Genomic DNA, 16,822 nt, shown 5'->3' with positions numbered 1-16,822 from the left:
TGTGAAAATCCTAAATTTACACCTTATTATTAGTTCAATAAGCACAAACAATCAAGTATTTCCGTCTCAAAACTTTTATAGCTTTGAAATGATTAGATTTCTTCCATGGAACTTCTCTCTCAGTTTCAGAGCATTTTATCTGCAAGCTGATAATTTGCCATTTTAGGTTTTATTTGGTGAACTTCCGTGGGACTAGATTTATTACATGTACATTAGGGTAATAGAAAAGCTAGGCAAGGATGGAATAGGTTTGTCTGGCAAGCAATCGAAAAAAATTCGAGAATATGCCTCTCTGTTTACCTGGCCACTGGAAAGTATTGCTGGCAAAGACTGGAGAGATTAACTTAACTGCACTCCTTCTTGGGCAAGCAACAGATGCATTAGGACATGAAGTCTAATGTTTGAAAAGACTGTAGAACTAACAAGGAGCAGAAAAGATAAGATCACAAGAAGGAAACAATTTGGCTCATTGAACTGCTCTGACCATAGCTAATCCTGGCTTTCAATTCACACTCCTGAGCTTCAAATACCTATTGATTCCTCAGACACCAAAAATACCTCTATCTCAGCTTTAAATACAGCTGATGATGGCACATTTACAACGAACTAAACTAGAGAGTTCAAAAGATTTACAACCTTTCTCATCTCAATCCTAAACTCACAGCATCAGAGACCTGGGTTTGACTTAACCCGTGTGCAACTGCCTGTGTGGAGTTTGCATGCTCTCCTTGTGTCTGTGTGAGTTTCCTCGGGATGCTGTGGTTTCCTTCCACGATCCAAAGATGTGCAGGTTTGGTGGACTGGCCATCCTAAAATTATCCATAGTATTCAGGAATGTATAGGTTAGGTGGACTAGCCATGCGAAATGAGGAGTTACAGGATGTGTTGGTGGGCTGGGTCTGGGTAGGATGCTCTTCTGAGGGTCACTGTGGACCCAATATACTGAATGACCTCCTTCTGCTTCTTGAGTTCTATGATTCTCTAAAGGATTGACTCCTTTCCAGATTTCCCAACCAAGGGCAGCATCATCTGTGTTAACCTCATCAAGTCCTTTCAGAATTTAATTGTTTTAACAAGATCACCTCTCCTTCTTCTCACCTCTAGAGGATAAAGGCCCAGTTTATTCAGCTCATAGCCCTCCTAACTCAAGGGAGCAACTTTCACAGTACCAGCCCCAAACCATGTTCCTGAAATATGGAGACAAAAATTCCAGAATTGTTGGTGTACGTGCATGCTAACCCTGATCATTAACATATGAACTTTATTTTAAAAATCTGTTTTCCTGTTATATTTAGCACATTTTTATGGTCCTTGTAGAAATCAATAATTTTAAGAGAAAATTTGAGATTCTTGAGATCAATTTAAAAGAATTACACAACAAAATTTCAAAGTTGAAAACTTTATTGTAACAGACAAACTAAAAGCAAATCGACTAAACACTAGTTTAGTCAGTAATTTATTCTGGAAGAATTAGCTGAGAATCAAGTCCCACTCCACAATGCACCCTTTTAGCATAAATGTTGAAATTCAATCAAAATGGTCAATTGCTTTCCCTTTAGCACTGTTATTCAGAATAAAAAGATTTTCACAGGTTTCTTCAATAAACTCAAAATAATCTATTTTTTAAAATACAAAATTTATTCTTCAAATACAAGGCAATACTGATTAATATCCAAGCTTTAATTCAGAATTGGAATCATATTCTCTTTAAATTTCAAACAAACTCATGGAACAACAATGGTTCTGCAGCGATTGCACATTTTTTAAGAAAAGGTGAAAACTACCCCATCAGAGATGGAAAGTATCTTCATTATAGTAGGGAGACCAAGGGTTATAGGGAGAAGGCAAGGGAATGAGTTTGAGAAACATATCTGTTATAATTGAATGGCGGAGCAGACTTGATGTGCCAAGCAGCCTAATTCTGCTCCTATGTCTAATGGTGTTATTAATCAACAGTCTATAAAACAAAGATACAGGTTTCTGAATTGCCAGTTCAATGACCAATGGAAAAACCTTTTAAACAAAGTTCCAACCTGATTAGATATCAAGCTGGATTCAAATCATTGGACAGCATTTTAAGATTTGCAAAGTAGCTAAAATACTAAGATGTTAGCTTTGTCAGATTCTCAAATTTTAAGCAGGAGGAAAAAAAAAGAGACATTGCTGCCTCACTGCTGCTTGCCTTTTTTTTCTTTCCAATTCCTGTTTGAAGCAGAAACCAAAGCCAGACCATTGCTAAGCAACCATCAACGAAGAGGACTCAGTCTCTTCCAAAGACAGGTCCTCCAGCAAATAAGCATAATAAACCTTTTAATTACAGAAAGTGGCCAAACAGTTCAATATCTTACAAGTGCAGAATTTTCCTACTTCCCCATAAAAATATACACATATTCATAACAATCCCCTCAACTACAAAAAAAATACCTCATTTAGCATCAAAAACAACTGAACATCTCCCTCCCCAGTCATATTTTATCTGGGTCAGATATGCCCATTTTCTATGTAGAACAATTAATCTTCCGTAATTACACCGGCACCACTCCCCACCTCTTCCTCCGCTACACTGATGACTGCATTGGGGCCACCTCGTGCTCCCACGAGGAGGTTGAGCAATTCATCAACTCCACCAACACATTCCACCCTGACCTTAAATTTACCTGGGCCATCTCTGACACCTCCCTCCCCTTCCTGGACCTCTCCAGCTCCATTAATGACGATCGACTTGACACCGACATATTTTACAAACCCACCGACTCCCACAGCTACCTGGATTCCACCTCTTCCCACCCTACCTCCTGCTAAAATGCCATCCCGTATTCCCAATTCCTCCGCCGTATCTGCTCCCTGGAGGACCAGTTCCACCACAGAACACACCAGATGGTCTCCTTCTTCAGAGACCGCAATTTCCCTTCCCACGTGGTTAAATTTGCCATCCAACGCATCTCGTTCACACCCCTCACCTCTGCCCTCAGACTCCACCCCTCCAACCGTAACAAGGACAGAATGCTCCTGGTGCTCACCTCCCACCCTACCAACCTTCGCATAAACCAAGTCATCCACTGACATTTCTGCCACCTCCAAAAAGACCAGGGATATATTTCCATTCCCACCTCTTTCCGCCTTCCGCAAAGACCGTTCCCTCCGTGACTACCTGGTCAGGTCCACACCCCCCTATAACCCACCCTGCCATCCTGGCACCTTCCCCTGCCACTGCAGGAACTGTAAAACCTGTCCACACACCTCCTCCCTCACCTCCATCCAAGGCCCTAAAGGAGCCTTCCACATCCATCAAAGTTTTACCTGCACATCCACCAATATCATTTATTGTACCCGTTGCTCCTGATACAGTCTCCTCTACATTGGGGAGACTGGACGCCTCCTAGCAGAGCGCTTTAGAGAACATCTCCGGGACACCCGCACCAATCAACCATACTGCCATGTGGCCCAACATTTCAACTCCCCCTCCCACTCTGCTGAGGACATGGAGGTCCTGAGCCTCCTTCACCGCCGCTCCCTCACCACGAGACGCCTGGAGGAAGAATGCCTTATCTTCCGCCCCGGAACACTTCAACCTCAGGGCATCCAACAGTTTCCTCAAATGAGGACTCCAACAGTTTCCTCATTTCCCCTTCCCCCACCTCACTCCAGGTCCAAACATCCAGCTCAGCACTGTCCCCATGACTTGTCCTACCTGCCTATCTTCTTTTCCACCTATCCACTCCATCCTCCCCCCTGACCTATCACCTTCATCCCCTCCCCCACTCACCTATTGTACTCTGTGCTACTTTCTCCCCACCCCCACCCTCCTCTCACTTATCTCTCCACCCTTCAGGCTCTCTGCCTGTATTCCTGATGAAGGGATTTTGCCCAAAATGTCGATTTTACTGCTCCTCGGATGTTGCCTGAACTGCTGTGCTCTTCCAGCACCACTAATCCAGAATGCCCATTTTCAGTTAGCATGTCTTCACATGTGAGATTCATGGTGCTTGAGTAACTTTTTTTCAGGTTATCTCTTGTTCTTCAGTTCACTAATGATCCAGCTGGGCTCTACCATCGAATCATGTAGAAGAAGTGGTCGTGCTTGACAGACCTTCCAATGTTCATGCTACTATCGTCATATGTAAAGCCTAGCTGTACACCATTTCAGGTGGTGGAAGCCAGGAACTGGTCCTCACACTGTGATGCTCGAATATATCACTGTTGAAACTGCCTTACTTGTAATCCTTGGCCTAGTTGCTCTTGACATGAACATGTCAAATTGGACTGTGGTTGGAGTGAACATGCCAAATTCTCAGACCAGAAGTACTCTAGTAGGAGTTTGACTGACCACAGCCAATCACCCTGAAGACTAGAATCAGATAAGCCCTTGACTGAGTGTGCTTCTGGCAGCAGTACCCCTTGACCTCTCTATAGACTAAGTGCATAGACGTAAGGTGGTTGCTACTCAATTGCGAGTTTCTGAAGTTAACATTTATAGGGGAAAAAAACCCCAAAACCTTTTGTGGATATCAAGATTCTGATGTTTTCACTCCTATTACATTTCCTTCACCTTTCGTCATTACCCATACCACATTAGAGAGGGATAAGTTCCACTCCACCTCTTAGCTAGACACTTTATTCACCTACAACCAGTCCAAAGTAACTGTGGGTTTTGATTCCCTTCTTTTCCTTTCCCAGCTAGATAACTTCTAATCCCAATTTGTATTTTACATTTAGGATCAAGCTTGAAATACCTCCCTCTCATCAATTTCTCTCAATCATGAGGTCTTAAAGCAGTGATATCCTTCTCTCCCTCACTCTGTCTCATTTTAGTCTCATTTTAGAGAGACTTACTACCTTTATCGCATGGCACTCTCTTTTGCTTGGATTCCAGTAGACTAACACACTCTGTGAAGTTCACAAGTACTTTAAAACACCCTGCAACACAACCAATCCTATTGGGCTTATTGGGACTCCCTCCCTCTGAATATCCATTTCCAGAGCATTGTGAACAACATGGGCCTTGCATTCAGGTATGAATGCTGACAAGGTATCCTTTTGGAGTTTTGTCCCTTTACTGGGACTTCAGAGATTAGGCACACATTTTCACTCTTGGGTTAGAAGCGCAGGTTAAGGACAATTCCAGTCTCTACAAATCTGATCCAGGAAAAACTGTCCTGGATTTAGGTTTCAGTGGATAGTATAAACATTGTGGAGTAGTGGCACATAGCACAGAAGAAGTTTGGACACTTTCTTACTGCCTTGTGTGGAGGCAAACTGCGCAGAAGCCCTGCACCAATATAGAGTCAAAGCAATGAAAACTCACCCTCAACTGTCTCCATGTCACATTCTTGTTAACATATGATACCTCATGATCCAAGATCCATTTCCCATGGTCCCATAGTTCCCTAGTTCCATGTCATCCTATACTCCTCTACTCACTCCATGCTCCCTTACACAATTCTTGCTAATCTAAGCCCCCTTTCCATAACCCTTCATAGCCCTGATATGGCTTATGAAACAGAGACTAATGTTGTGCTGATAGATATCAAATCATGCCTTCTATATCCCATCTCCCAAATTTGTCCCCTCACACGCCATACAAATTCAACCGGTATCCACCAAGGACAGGCCTCAGGGCCAAGCTGGGTTAAAAAAAAGCGGAGTTGGAGCTCAGAAATCAACACATGAACTGGCAGGCCCTGATAGTGCGACTCTCTACATTGCCATTTTGCTCGAAGTTAATGGCATGGTCCTAAAACATTACAAACTTACAAACCTTCACATTTCTAACAATAAAGCTACTGGCAAAGAGACCATAGAGAAAACAGACTCTTTGGTCCAACTTGTTCATACTGATCACATATCCTAAATTAATCTAGTCCCATTTGCCCACATTTGTCCCAAATATCCCTCTAAAACCTTCCGATTTACATACCCATCCAGATGCTTTTTAAATGCTGTAGTTGTACCAGTTTCTACCACTTCCTCTAGCAGCTCATTCCATATATGCACCAGCCTCTGCATTCTCCTTTGGTCCTTTTTTAAATCATTCCTCTCTCACCTTAAACCTACATCCTCTAGGTTTGGATAGCCCCGTCGAGAAAAAGACTTCGGCTATTCACACTATCCATGTCCCTCGTGATTTTATAAATTTCAAAAGGCCACTCACCAACTTCAAACACTCCAGGGAAAACAGCCCCAGCCTATTCAACCTCTCTCTGTAGTTCAAACCCTCCAACCAGGCAACAGCCTTGTAAATCTTTTTGGAACCCTTTCAAGTTTAACAACATTTTTTCTATAGGAGGGACACCAGAACTTCCGAAACCAATGTCCTGTACAGCCACAACATGACATGCCAATTTGTATACTCAATGCACTGACTAATAAAGGCAAGCACATCAGTCACGAAGATGATACAAGCTATTGTGTAAAATGATGATTGTATCACTGCAGACAGTGTCAGCACAACCCAGGGAGATATGCATTTCTAAACAAAACTGTTCTTATCTCAGAAAACTGAAGAAATATTCATACATCCACCAAGCCCTTTTCCTCTTGCCAACTTTTTCCATTTTCCCATTCTACCCAAAGCAGCAAAACCTTGGTGGGATGCAGTTCCGTAAATACTAGTTATCTTCGAGTATAGCAGCCAAGTGGCCATAGTCTAACAGTGATTGCTATGTTGACAGTTACATGTAGACGAATGGAAACATTTAAAATATTACAATGCTGTAACCGGACACTTCTCATTACAAACTTGCACATTAAGTACATCTGTGAGGCATACCATTCAGAGCACTGGGAAAACATGAAGCATTGTGGATTCCCTTGCTAGTTTCCTCCCTCAAGCCCACAACAAATACTTTTTCACAAATGGAGGGAATTAAAATGACAACCCACTCCAGCCGTACAGAGGGAAAAAAAACACAATGGCAAACTGTGCTTTGAGAGCATAGGAAAGACCTCCTGCCTACATGTTTAGTTGTGCCATGTTAATCAATATTGGCCTCATTCCTGATACAGGGTTCATTCTACGATGAGCACATGAAATTATATTGCCATATCTAATCCTGTGGATGCAATTTCAAAAATGAATGCCAGTACCATAATTGCACAAAACAAGTTTTTCTTGTTTGTCTGTCTGAAAACTTAACATGAATGAAAATTTCTCAAAACATTTAGTGAAATTCCCACATCAATTCATAATCTGTTTGAATTGTTTAAATTTCTAAAATAGCATTTATGGGCAGTTCAAAATAAATCTATATTGGTTAATTTTTTTGCAAGCAAATATACAAAGAAGCAATGCCCACTTACCCATTCCAGTACCAGCTGGTGCAACTTCACGGGAAAAGACTTCTAGGGCTTTCTTCTGCATGTGATGAACAGCCAGCCATATAACAGTTTCACGAGGACTCTGTAGAACCAAACCACAGCATTTCCACATTAACCAGTAAACATCCACAATAAACAGAGAGAAACTTAAGGAATTGTCACTTTCCATTGCATGAACGTTTGCATATCTAATCACTTTGAAACTCAAATTGCGAAGATGATGCAGCCGAGTAACTGAAAAAAGTTTGAAACATTGATCACTACACTTATTTATTATTTATAAAATAACTTCACATACATCTGTCTTCTTTACAGCATGCTTGCCATAGATTTCTTCAGATCCCAAAATCTGAACATTAACTGATTTGAAGTCATCCAGACCCATCTGTTTGAACATGCGTCGTACCCTGCAAGAGTCAACAAATAAAGAGAAAGACTGCTTTAGAATCACAAACAATTTACCAAATTTTACAACATATACGTATCACTATGAGTTAGCAGAATTTCATTTTCCAATGGAGTAACTTCTGTCTCTCAGAAAATGGGAATGGGAAAAGCTGGTGATGAGGAAAGCACAGTGCATTGTGATAGAAGTAAATGAATCCTCTGATGCAATAAGGCTGATCTGATTTCGAGTTCAATTTTTTTTGTGTTTTTTAATTCTATCTCGGGACCTCTCCAGGAGAATTTGTTTTCCATGCTAAATTACCATTGAATTGAGTGTCTTATTAGGACATTTTTTTTAGGATTCCCTACAGTGTGGAAACAAGTTAGCCCAACAAGTCCACACCAACCCTCCAAAGAGTAACTCACCCAGACCCATTTTCCTCTGACTAATGCACCTAACACTATTGGCAATTTAGAATGGCCAACTCACCTGAACTGCGCATCTTTGGACTGTGGGAGGAAACCGGAGCACCCGGAGGAAACCCACACAGACACGGGGAGAATGTGCAAACTCCACACAGACAGTTGCCTGAGGTAGGAATTAAACCCGGGTCTCTGGCTCTGTGAGGCAGCAGTGCTAACCAATGTGCCACCGTGCCGCCCAGAGAGTAATTCTGAGGGAAATTAAGAGTTAAGCACATGTGACTCCTGACCCATGGCAGATGATACCAAATAAGGAGAGCAGAATTCCTATCCTAAAGGTCATTAGTAAACCAGATGGAGTTTTATAACAATCAACGATAATTTTACTGTCACTATTAGTCCTCAAAGCATTTGCTTTGGCCTCTGGATTGCGAGTCCAGTGACATCACCATTATGCCATTATCTCCTTTGATATGTTTATGGGTTTCATCCCTTACATCTCAATCTCTTCCCAACAGTATTTATTTTTGGCACCACTTAGTTTATTTGCTTTAGATTTTTAAACTGCACTTCCCTCAAAAACTACCCACGCAGTGATTATCTTATTGTCTAGTAACTCAGAGGTATGGACCAGCTCTCTGGAGACCCAAATTTAAGTTCCATCAAGCGTCGGAGAATTTAAATGCAATTCATTAAACTAATTCATTTCCTCCACCACTGACCCAAAAAGCATGAAGTGTATACACCATCAATAAGGTGCAGTCAATCAAGACACTACCTTTTCTTTGACAGCACCCGTCAAACACCTAACCTCAATGGACTAGAAGGCCAGGACACCAAGCACATTGAAACAGAACAAACTCCCCCCACAATCTCACAGATTTCTGACTTGGAACTGGATTGTTGTTATTCAAAGAACAAAGAATAGTATAGCACAGGAATAGGCCCTTTGGCCAACTAAATCTGTTTCAACACTGATGCCTTTCTAAACTACAAACCTTTTGGCTCTACATGGTTCATACCCTCCAATCCCTGCCTATTCATGTATCTGTCAATACAACTCTTAAACATTGCTACTGTATCTAGTTCCATCACAAACAATTGCTGGAAAACTGCTAGATCTGGTTCTAAGACCTCCTCTGACTGCACACTTCGCACCCACTGTGTGAAAAACTTACCTCTCACACCTCCTTTAAACTTTCCACCTTATATATCAAATAGTTGAGTAGTTGACAGTTTTACCATGAGATAAAGAATCCAACTATCCAGGCTACTCATAATTTTCTAAACTTTCTATGAGTTTGCCCCTCAGCCTCAAAACATTCAAATGAAAACAAACCAACACTCTTCATAGCAAATACCCTCCAAACCAGTCAACATCATGGTAAACCTTTTCTGTACCATCTCCAAAGTCTCTACATCCTTCTGGCCGGATGGTGACCAGAACAATACAAATGAGCCCCGAAGAAGGGCTCATGCCTGAATCGTCGATTCTCCTGCTCCTTGGATGCTGCCTGACCTGCTGCACTTTTCCAGCAACACATTTTCAGCCCCAACTGAGGAAGGCAAGCATGCCATATGCTTTTTTGACCAGCTTATCCATTTATATTGCCATTTTCAGGGAACTGTGGACTTGTACACCCAATCCCTCTGTATATTAATACTTCTGCCACTTACTGTATACTTCCCTCCTGCATGAAATCCTCCAAAGACATCACCTCACATTTGTCAGGATTAAATTTGATTTATCTTTTCTCTGGACACACCTAACAAATTCCTCCCCACTCAAGCTCCTGACACTAAGGGAGTCCCAGCCAATACAGGGGAAGTTAAAATCACCCACCATAACGACCTTATTATTTTTACATTTTTCCATCATCTGTCCGTCTATCTGTTCTTCTACCTCCTGTTGGCTGTTGGGAGGCCTGTGGTACAATCCCATCAGAGTGACTATACCCATACAGCCTCATTGAATGAGCCCTCCAAGATGACCTCCCTCAGAGAAGCTGTGATATTCGTTCTTATCACTAACACAACATCCCTCCCACCCCCCACCAACCTCTTTGACACGTGAACACATTTAAATCCCAGAACATTAAGCTGTTAGTGTTGGCCCTTTCTCCACTAAGTCTCTGCATAGCTACAACTTGACAGTTATATAGAGTCATAATCATAGAGATGTACAGCACAGAAACAGATCCTTTGGTCCAACCTGTCCACGTTGATCAGATATTCTAACCTAATCTATTCCCATTTGCCAGCACTTGGTCCATATCCCTCTAAACCCTTCCTATTCATAAACCCATCCAAATGTTTTTTAAATGTTGTAATTGTATCAGCCTCCACCACTTCCTCTGGCAGCTCATTCCACACACATACCATTCTTTGCATGAAAAAGTTGTCCCTTAGGTCTCTAGTAAATTTTTCTCCCCTCACTCTCAACCTAATTCTGGCCCTCCCTACTCCAGGGAAATGACCTTGTGTATTTACCTATCCACACCCCTAATGATTTTTTGAACCTATATCAGGGCACCCCTCAGCATCTAATGTTCCAGGGAAAACAGCTCCAACATTTTCAGGCTCTCCCTATAGCTCAAATGCTCCAACACTGGCAACATCTTTGTAAATCTTTTTGGCACCCTTTCAAGTTTAACAACATCCTTCCGATAGGAGGCAGACCAGAATTGTACCCAATATTCCAGAAGTGGCCTAACCAACGTCTTGTACAGCTGCAACATTATCTCTCAACTCCTATATTCCATGCAATGACCAATAAAGTAAAGCATACTACATGCCTTCTTCACTATCCTATCCAAGGAACTATGAACCTGCACTCCAAGGTTTCTTTGTTCAGCATCACTTCCAAGGACCTTACAATTAAGTGTGTAAGTCCTGCACTGATTTGCCTTTCCAAAATACAGATGTCTAAACTAAACTCCATCTGCCACTCCTTGGCTCATTGGGCCATCTGATCAAGATCCCACTATACTCTGAGGTAATCTTCTTCACTGTCTAAGGCACCTATTAGTAATTCAAATTTGAGGCTCATCTGCCTGACTGGTCACACTGCCTGCATTCAAATGAATGCATGTCAGACTGCCAGTGCCACCACGTTCAGTCACCTCTCCCTGCCTGGTCTTCCTGTTAGCCTTACGGCCTTAGCCTATAACTCCTCCTGAGTCATTTCGCTTGCTAACCTACTGTTCTGGTTCCCAAGCCATTCTTTTTTGTTGATTCAAAATTCTGGAACTCTTTTCATAACAGAACTGTGGGCGTACCTACATCACATGGATGGCAACAGTTCATTCATAATCACATAACCACAATCACCACTGCAATCTCAATGACTTTTAGGGACGAACAATAAACACTGGCCTTGCCAGTGACAGTCACAGGTCACAAATACTTTTTAAAAGTCCTCCCTTCACAGGAAAGAGAAACCATGGATCATTCCACTAAAGCCAGCAATGATCAGATGCAAAAGAAGAAACTGCAGTCTGCCAACAATGTTATTTGCTGTAAAGCTAAGGTAAAGACTATAGGCTGCTCTCTCGTTAGAGAGAGATGGCTGTTGGTGAATTTAACCTGAGGGTCACCACACATTAGGCCAGCGGCGAGGTTGAGAAGGTGGGACTTTCGTGGTGATCTCACCAGTACAGGAAATGAAGCAGCGCTGTTGGTGTCACCCAACATCACAAATCAACTGACTCCTGTCATTCCCTGCAGCCAGATGCACAACAGTATGTTGAATGTGACTGTCTTTCCTCCTGATTCACACTTTGTGATGATCTGCTCATGAAATATTGTGTTTCAGAAAAGCTGTCCCATCACCCCTGTCCATTCAGAACGGAAATATCGATTAAATACTTACAATCTATCTGTGCACAGATCAATCTTACTTCAACATGCTGCTCTGTCACAGTACTTAGAAACACTATTGTAGTTTAATGGAGGAAATATTCAGACTAAAATAAAAGAATGTCAATAACAAAGCTCATTTGAAGAAACTGGACGTACCAATTTAATTTGTTGTCCTAAGATTTTTATTTATTTCTGGCTGAACTAGAATTTATCAGCCTTCCCTAATTACTCTTGAAAAGATGGTGATGAAGTGCATTCTTGGACCCCTGCGTTCCGAAAGCTTGCGATTTCAAATAAATCTTTTGGACTATAACCTGGTGACATGTGACTTCTGACTTTGTCCATCCCAATCCAAAACTGACACCTCTTCATCATTTAGTCTAGGTATAACCACAATGCCGTTAGGGACAGAGTTCCAGGAGTTTGACCAAGCGATTTTGACCAAGTGAAAGAACAGTGATATACATTAGGATAACGAGGGGCTTGGAGGGAAATTTGCAGGTGGTGGCGTTCCTATGCATTTGCTGCACTTGTCCTTTTAAATGGAAATCGTCATGGATTTGGAAGGTGCTGTCTAGCGAGTCTTCATGAATTTCTGTAGTGCATCTTGTAGATGATATACAATGCTATGACTCAGCATTGGTAGTGGAGGGAGTGAATGTTTGTAGATATGGTGTCAATCAAGTGAGCTACTTTGCTCAGGGTGGTTTCAAGCTTCTTGGATACTGTTAGCATTGTATTCATCCAGGCAAGTGGGGAGTGTTCTATCACATTTCCAACTTCTGTTGTGGATGCTGGACAAGCTTTGGGGAGTCAGGTAATCAATTACTCACTTGCAGGCACATCGTTTATATGACTAGTCCAGTTCAGTTTCTCGTCGATAATAACCTCAGATTATTGTTAGTCATGTATTCAGTGATTGCAAGTCCATGAAAGTCCTTCTCTCTTGCAAAATGAAGTAACTGCCTTGCACATTTGTGGCACGGGTGTTATTTGCCATTTATCAGCCCAAACCTACATACTGTCCAGGTCTTGATGCATCTGGAAATGGACTGCTTTATTTTGTTAAGAGCAAAAATACTGAATAACCCTACTTCTGATGTTGCTATGGAGGGTTGCTTATTGGTATAGCAACTGAGGATGGTGGGGCTCAGAACACGATCCTGAGGAATGCAGTAGGGGTGTCTTGGAGCCGAGATGACATTCCTCCAACAACAAAAACCATCTTCCTCTGTGACTGTTTTGATTCTAACTAGTGGAGAGTTTCACCCAGATTTACATTGATTCCAATTTTTCTAGGGGTCCTTGATGCCACAATCGGTCAAACGCAGCCTTAATTTCAAGGGCTATTACTCTCACCTCACCTTTGGAATTTAGCTCTTCTGTTAATGTTACAGTGCAAAGACCAATACCAGTGTAGATTACAAAACATGTTTGGAGCACAATAGCTAATTTCTGCAGTGAAGATGATAAGAAAAAAGTTTTAAAAAGTATCTACAGTGTAGAAAATTTATTTTTCCAAAAGAACACATTTCCATTCTTTAGAAAGGGAGTAACTTTCAAAATATCATCTTCACTCTAGCACACACACAAGAGGCTAAGTAGCTTTTTCTCTGCACTGAATATTGCATGTTTGTATGTGTTAAATAATTTCCTACAGCATAGTGGCTCACTGTTTGGCCCTGCTACCTCACAGCGCCAGGGACCTGGGTTTGATTCCAGCCTTGGGTCGCGGAGAGACTGGAGGGAGACTATCTATGTGGAGTTTGTATGTTCTGCCTGTGTCTGTGTTGGTTTCCTCTGGGTGATCTGGTTTCCTCCCACAGTCCAAAAATGTTTAGATTAGGTGAATTGGCCATGCTAAACTGCACATAGTGCCCAGGGATGTGTAAGTTAGATGGATTAGCCATGGGAAATGCAGGGTTACAGGGAAATGGTAGAGGGAAAGGGTTTGGATGGGATGTTCCTCAGATGGGCAAGAAGAAAGAACCTTACAGCACAGGAATAAGCCCTTCAACCCTCGAAGCTTGAGTCGATCCAGATCCTCGATCTAAACCTGTATCCTATTTTCTAAGGATCTGTATCCCTCTGCTCCCTGCCCATTCATGTGTCTGTCTAGATATATCTTAAATGATGCTATCCTTCCTGCCCCCATCACCTCCACTGGTAACACATTTCAGGTACCCACAACCCCCTGCGTGAAGAACTTTCCACGTATCTCCCCTAAACTTTTCCCCTCTCACTTTGAACTTGTGACCCCCAGTAATTCAGTCCTCCACTCTGGGAAAAGGTTTCTTGCTATCCACCCTGTCTACACCTCATGATTTTGTAGGCCTCAATCAGGTCCCCCCCAAACCTCCATCTTCCCAATGAAAATAATTCTAATCTACTTAATATCTCCTCATAACTAGCACCCTCTATACTAGGCAACAGCCTGATGAACCTCCTCTGCATCCTTTCCAAGCATCCACATCCTTTTGGTAATATGGCAACCAGAACTGTACGCAGTATTCCAAATGTGGCCGAACTAAAGTTTTATACAACTGTAACATGACTTGTCAACTCTTGCACTTAATACTCTGTCCAATGAAGGAAAGCATTCTGTATGCCTTGACCACTCTACTGACCTGCATTGCCACCTTCAGGGAACAACGGACCTGAATACCCAGATCTCTCTGTACATCAATTTTCACCAAGACTTTTCCATTTATTGTATATTTTGCTCTTGAATTGCATCTTCCAAAATGCATTACCTCGCATTTGTCCGGATTGAACTCCATCTGCCATTTCTCTGCTTAACTCTCCAATCTATCTTTCTTCTGCTGTATTCTCTGACAGTCCCCTTCACTATCTGCTATTACCACAATCTTAGTGTCATCTGCAATGAGGCAACCTACACCTTCCTCCAAATCATTTAAGTATATTACAAACAAAATGGTCCCAACACTGATCCCTGTGGGTCACCACTGTTCACAGGTCTCCATTTTGAGAAGCTCCCTTCCACTACTACTCTGTCTCCTGTTGCCCAGTCAGTTCTCTATCCATCTAATGAGAACACCCTGGATCCCATGCGACTTACCTTCCTCGTCAGCCTACCATGGGGAACCTTATCAAACACCTTACTAAAGTCCATGTATATGACATCTACATCTCTTCCCCCATCAATCAACTTTGTCACATCTTCAAAGAAGCCTAGGTTTGTAAGACATGACTCTTCCTGCACAAAAACATGCTGCCTATTACTGATAAGCTCATTTTCTTCCATATGGTATATATCCTATCCCTTAGGATCTCCTCCAGTAGCTTACCTACCACTGACATCAGGCTCACAGGTCTGTAATTACCTGGATTAAAAGAGGGGACATTAGCAATTCTCCAGTCGTCTGGGACCTCCTCCGTGTTCAAGGATGCAGCAAAGATGTCCGTTAAAGCCCCAGCTATTTCCTCTCTCGCATCCTTCAATAACCTGGGATAGATCCCATCCAGACCTGGGTCTTGTCCACCTTAATGCCTTTTACAATACACAACACTTCTTCCCTCCTTATGCCGACTTGACCTAGAGTAGATTAGATTAGATTCCCTAGAGTACCTCCGGCCCAACAAGTCCACACCGAACCGCCGAAGAGTAACCCACCCAGACCCATTCCCGTACATGTATCCCTGACTAATGTACCTAACACTATGGGCAATTTAGCATGGCCTGTGGGAAGAAATTGGAGCACCTGGAGAAACCCACACTGACACAGGGAGAATGAACAAACTTCACACAGACAGTCGCTCAAGGTGGGAATCGCACCCGGATCTCCGACGCTGTGAGGCAGCAGTGCTAATCACTGAGCCATTGGGCCGTAATTAAAGATCTATCCCTAAACTCAACATGCACCAAGTCTCTCTCCTCGATGAATACCAATATAAAGTTCTCATTAAAGTCTCACCCATTTTTTCTGACTCCACGCATACCTTTCCTCCTTTGTCCTTGAGTAGGCCAACCCTTTCTCTAGTTACACTCTTGCTCCTTATATACGAATAAAAGGCTTTGGGATTTTTCTTAACCCTGCTTGCTAAGAATAACTTATGACCCTTTTTAGCCCTCATATTTCCTCATTTCAGATTGGTCCTACATTCCTGATATTCTTCCAAAGCTTTGTCTGTCTTCAGTCGTCTAGACCTTATGTACGCATCCTTTTTCCTCTTAGCTAGTCTCACAATTTCACCTGTCATTCATGGTTCCCTAATCTCGCCATTTTTATTCCTCATTTTTACAGGAACGTGCCTTTCCTGAACTCTATTTAAAAGCCTCCCATATATCAAGTGTGGATTTCCCTTCAAACAGCTGCTCCCAATCTATATTGCCCAGCTTCTGCTAATTTTTGGTATCGTTGGCCTTCCCCCAATTTAACACACTGTCTTTAGGACCACACTCGTCTTTGTCCATGAGTATTCTAAAAGTTATGGAACCTGTGATCACTATTCCCAAAGTAATCCCTTACTGAAAGCTCAATAACCTGGTTGGGTTCATTGCCCAACACTAAATCCAGTATGGCCCTTTCCCAATTTGCACTACTTACATATTGCTCTAGAAAATCCTTCTGGATGCACTTCACAAATTCTGCTCCATGCTGACATCTAACACTAGGTGAATCCTAGTTAATGTTAGAAAAATTAAAATCTCTTATCACCACCACCCTGTTGCTCCTACATCTTTCGCTGATCTCTCCACGTATTTATACCTCTATCTCATGCTTGCTATTGGGAGGCCTGTACTGCAGTCTCAACATTGTTATCATATCTTTTCTATTTCTGAGCTCTGCCCATATTGCCTCACTGCTCATAT

The 16,822-nt window shown here is 42.2% G+C and overlaps 1 protein-coding gene across 2 annotated transcripts in view; it reads right to left on the bottom strand.

Moving 5' to 3' along the window:
* lratb.1 (lecithin retinol acyltransferase b, tandem duplicate 1) overlaps nucleotides 1–16,822 on the bottom strand; it is a 156,734-nt gene that overhangs the window by 76,174 nt on the left and 63,738 nt on the right. For both annotated transcript variants that reach the window (XM_060832622.1, XM_060832632.1), the window contains 2 exons: nucleotides 7,616–7,724; nucleotides 7,300–7,399 (listed from right to left, as the gene is read on the bottom strand). In XM_060832622.1, the coding sequence (XP_060688605.1) occupies nucleotides 7,300–7,399; nucleotides 7,616–7,724 (209 nt within the window). The remainder of the gene's footprint in view (nucleotides 1–7,299; nucleotides 7,400–7,615; nucleotides 7,725–16,822) is intronic.

Source organism: Hemiscyllium ocellatum, chromosome 1 (genome assembly GCF_020745735.1).
Source record: "Hemiscyllium ocellatum isolate sHemOce1 chromosome 1, sHemOce1.pat.X.cur, whole genome shotgun sequence".
Taxonomy (NCBI): domain Eukaryota; kingdom Metazoa; phylum Chordata; class Chondrichthyes; order Orectolobiformes; family Hemiscylliidae; genus Hemiscyllium; species Hemiscyllium ocellatum.
Note: the sequence above shows the minus strand (reverse complement) of the source record. Positions and strands in the feature narration are given on the sequence as shown.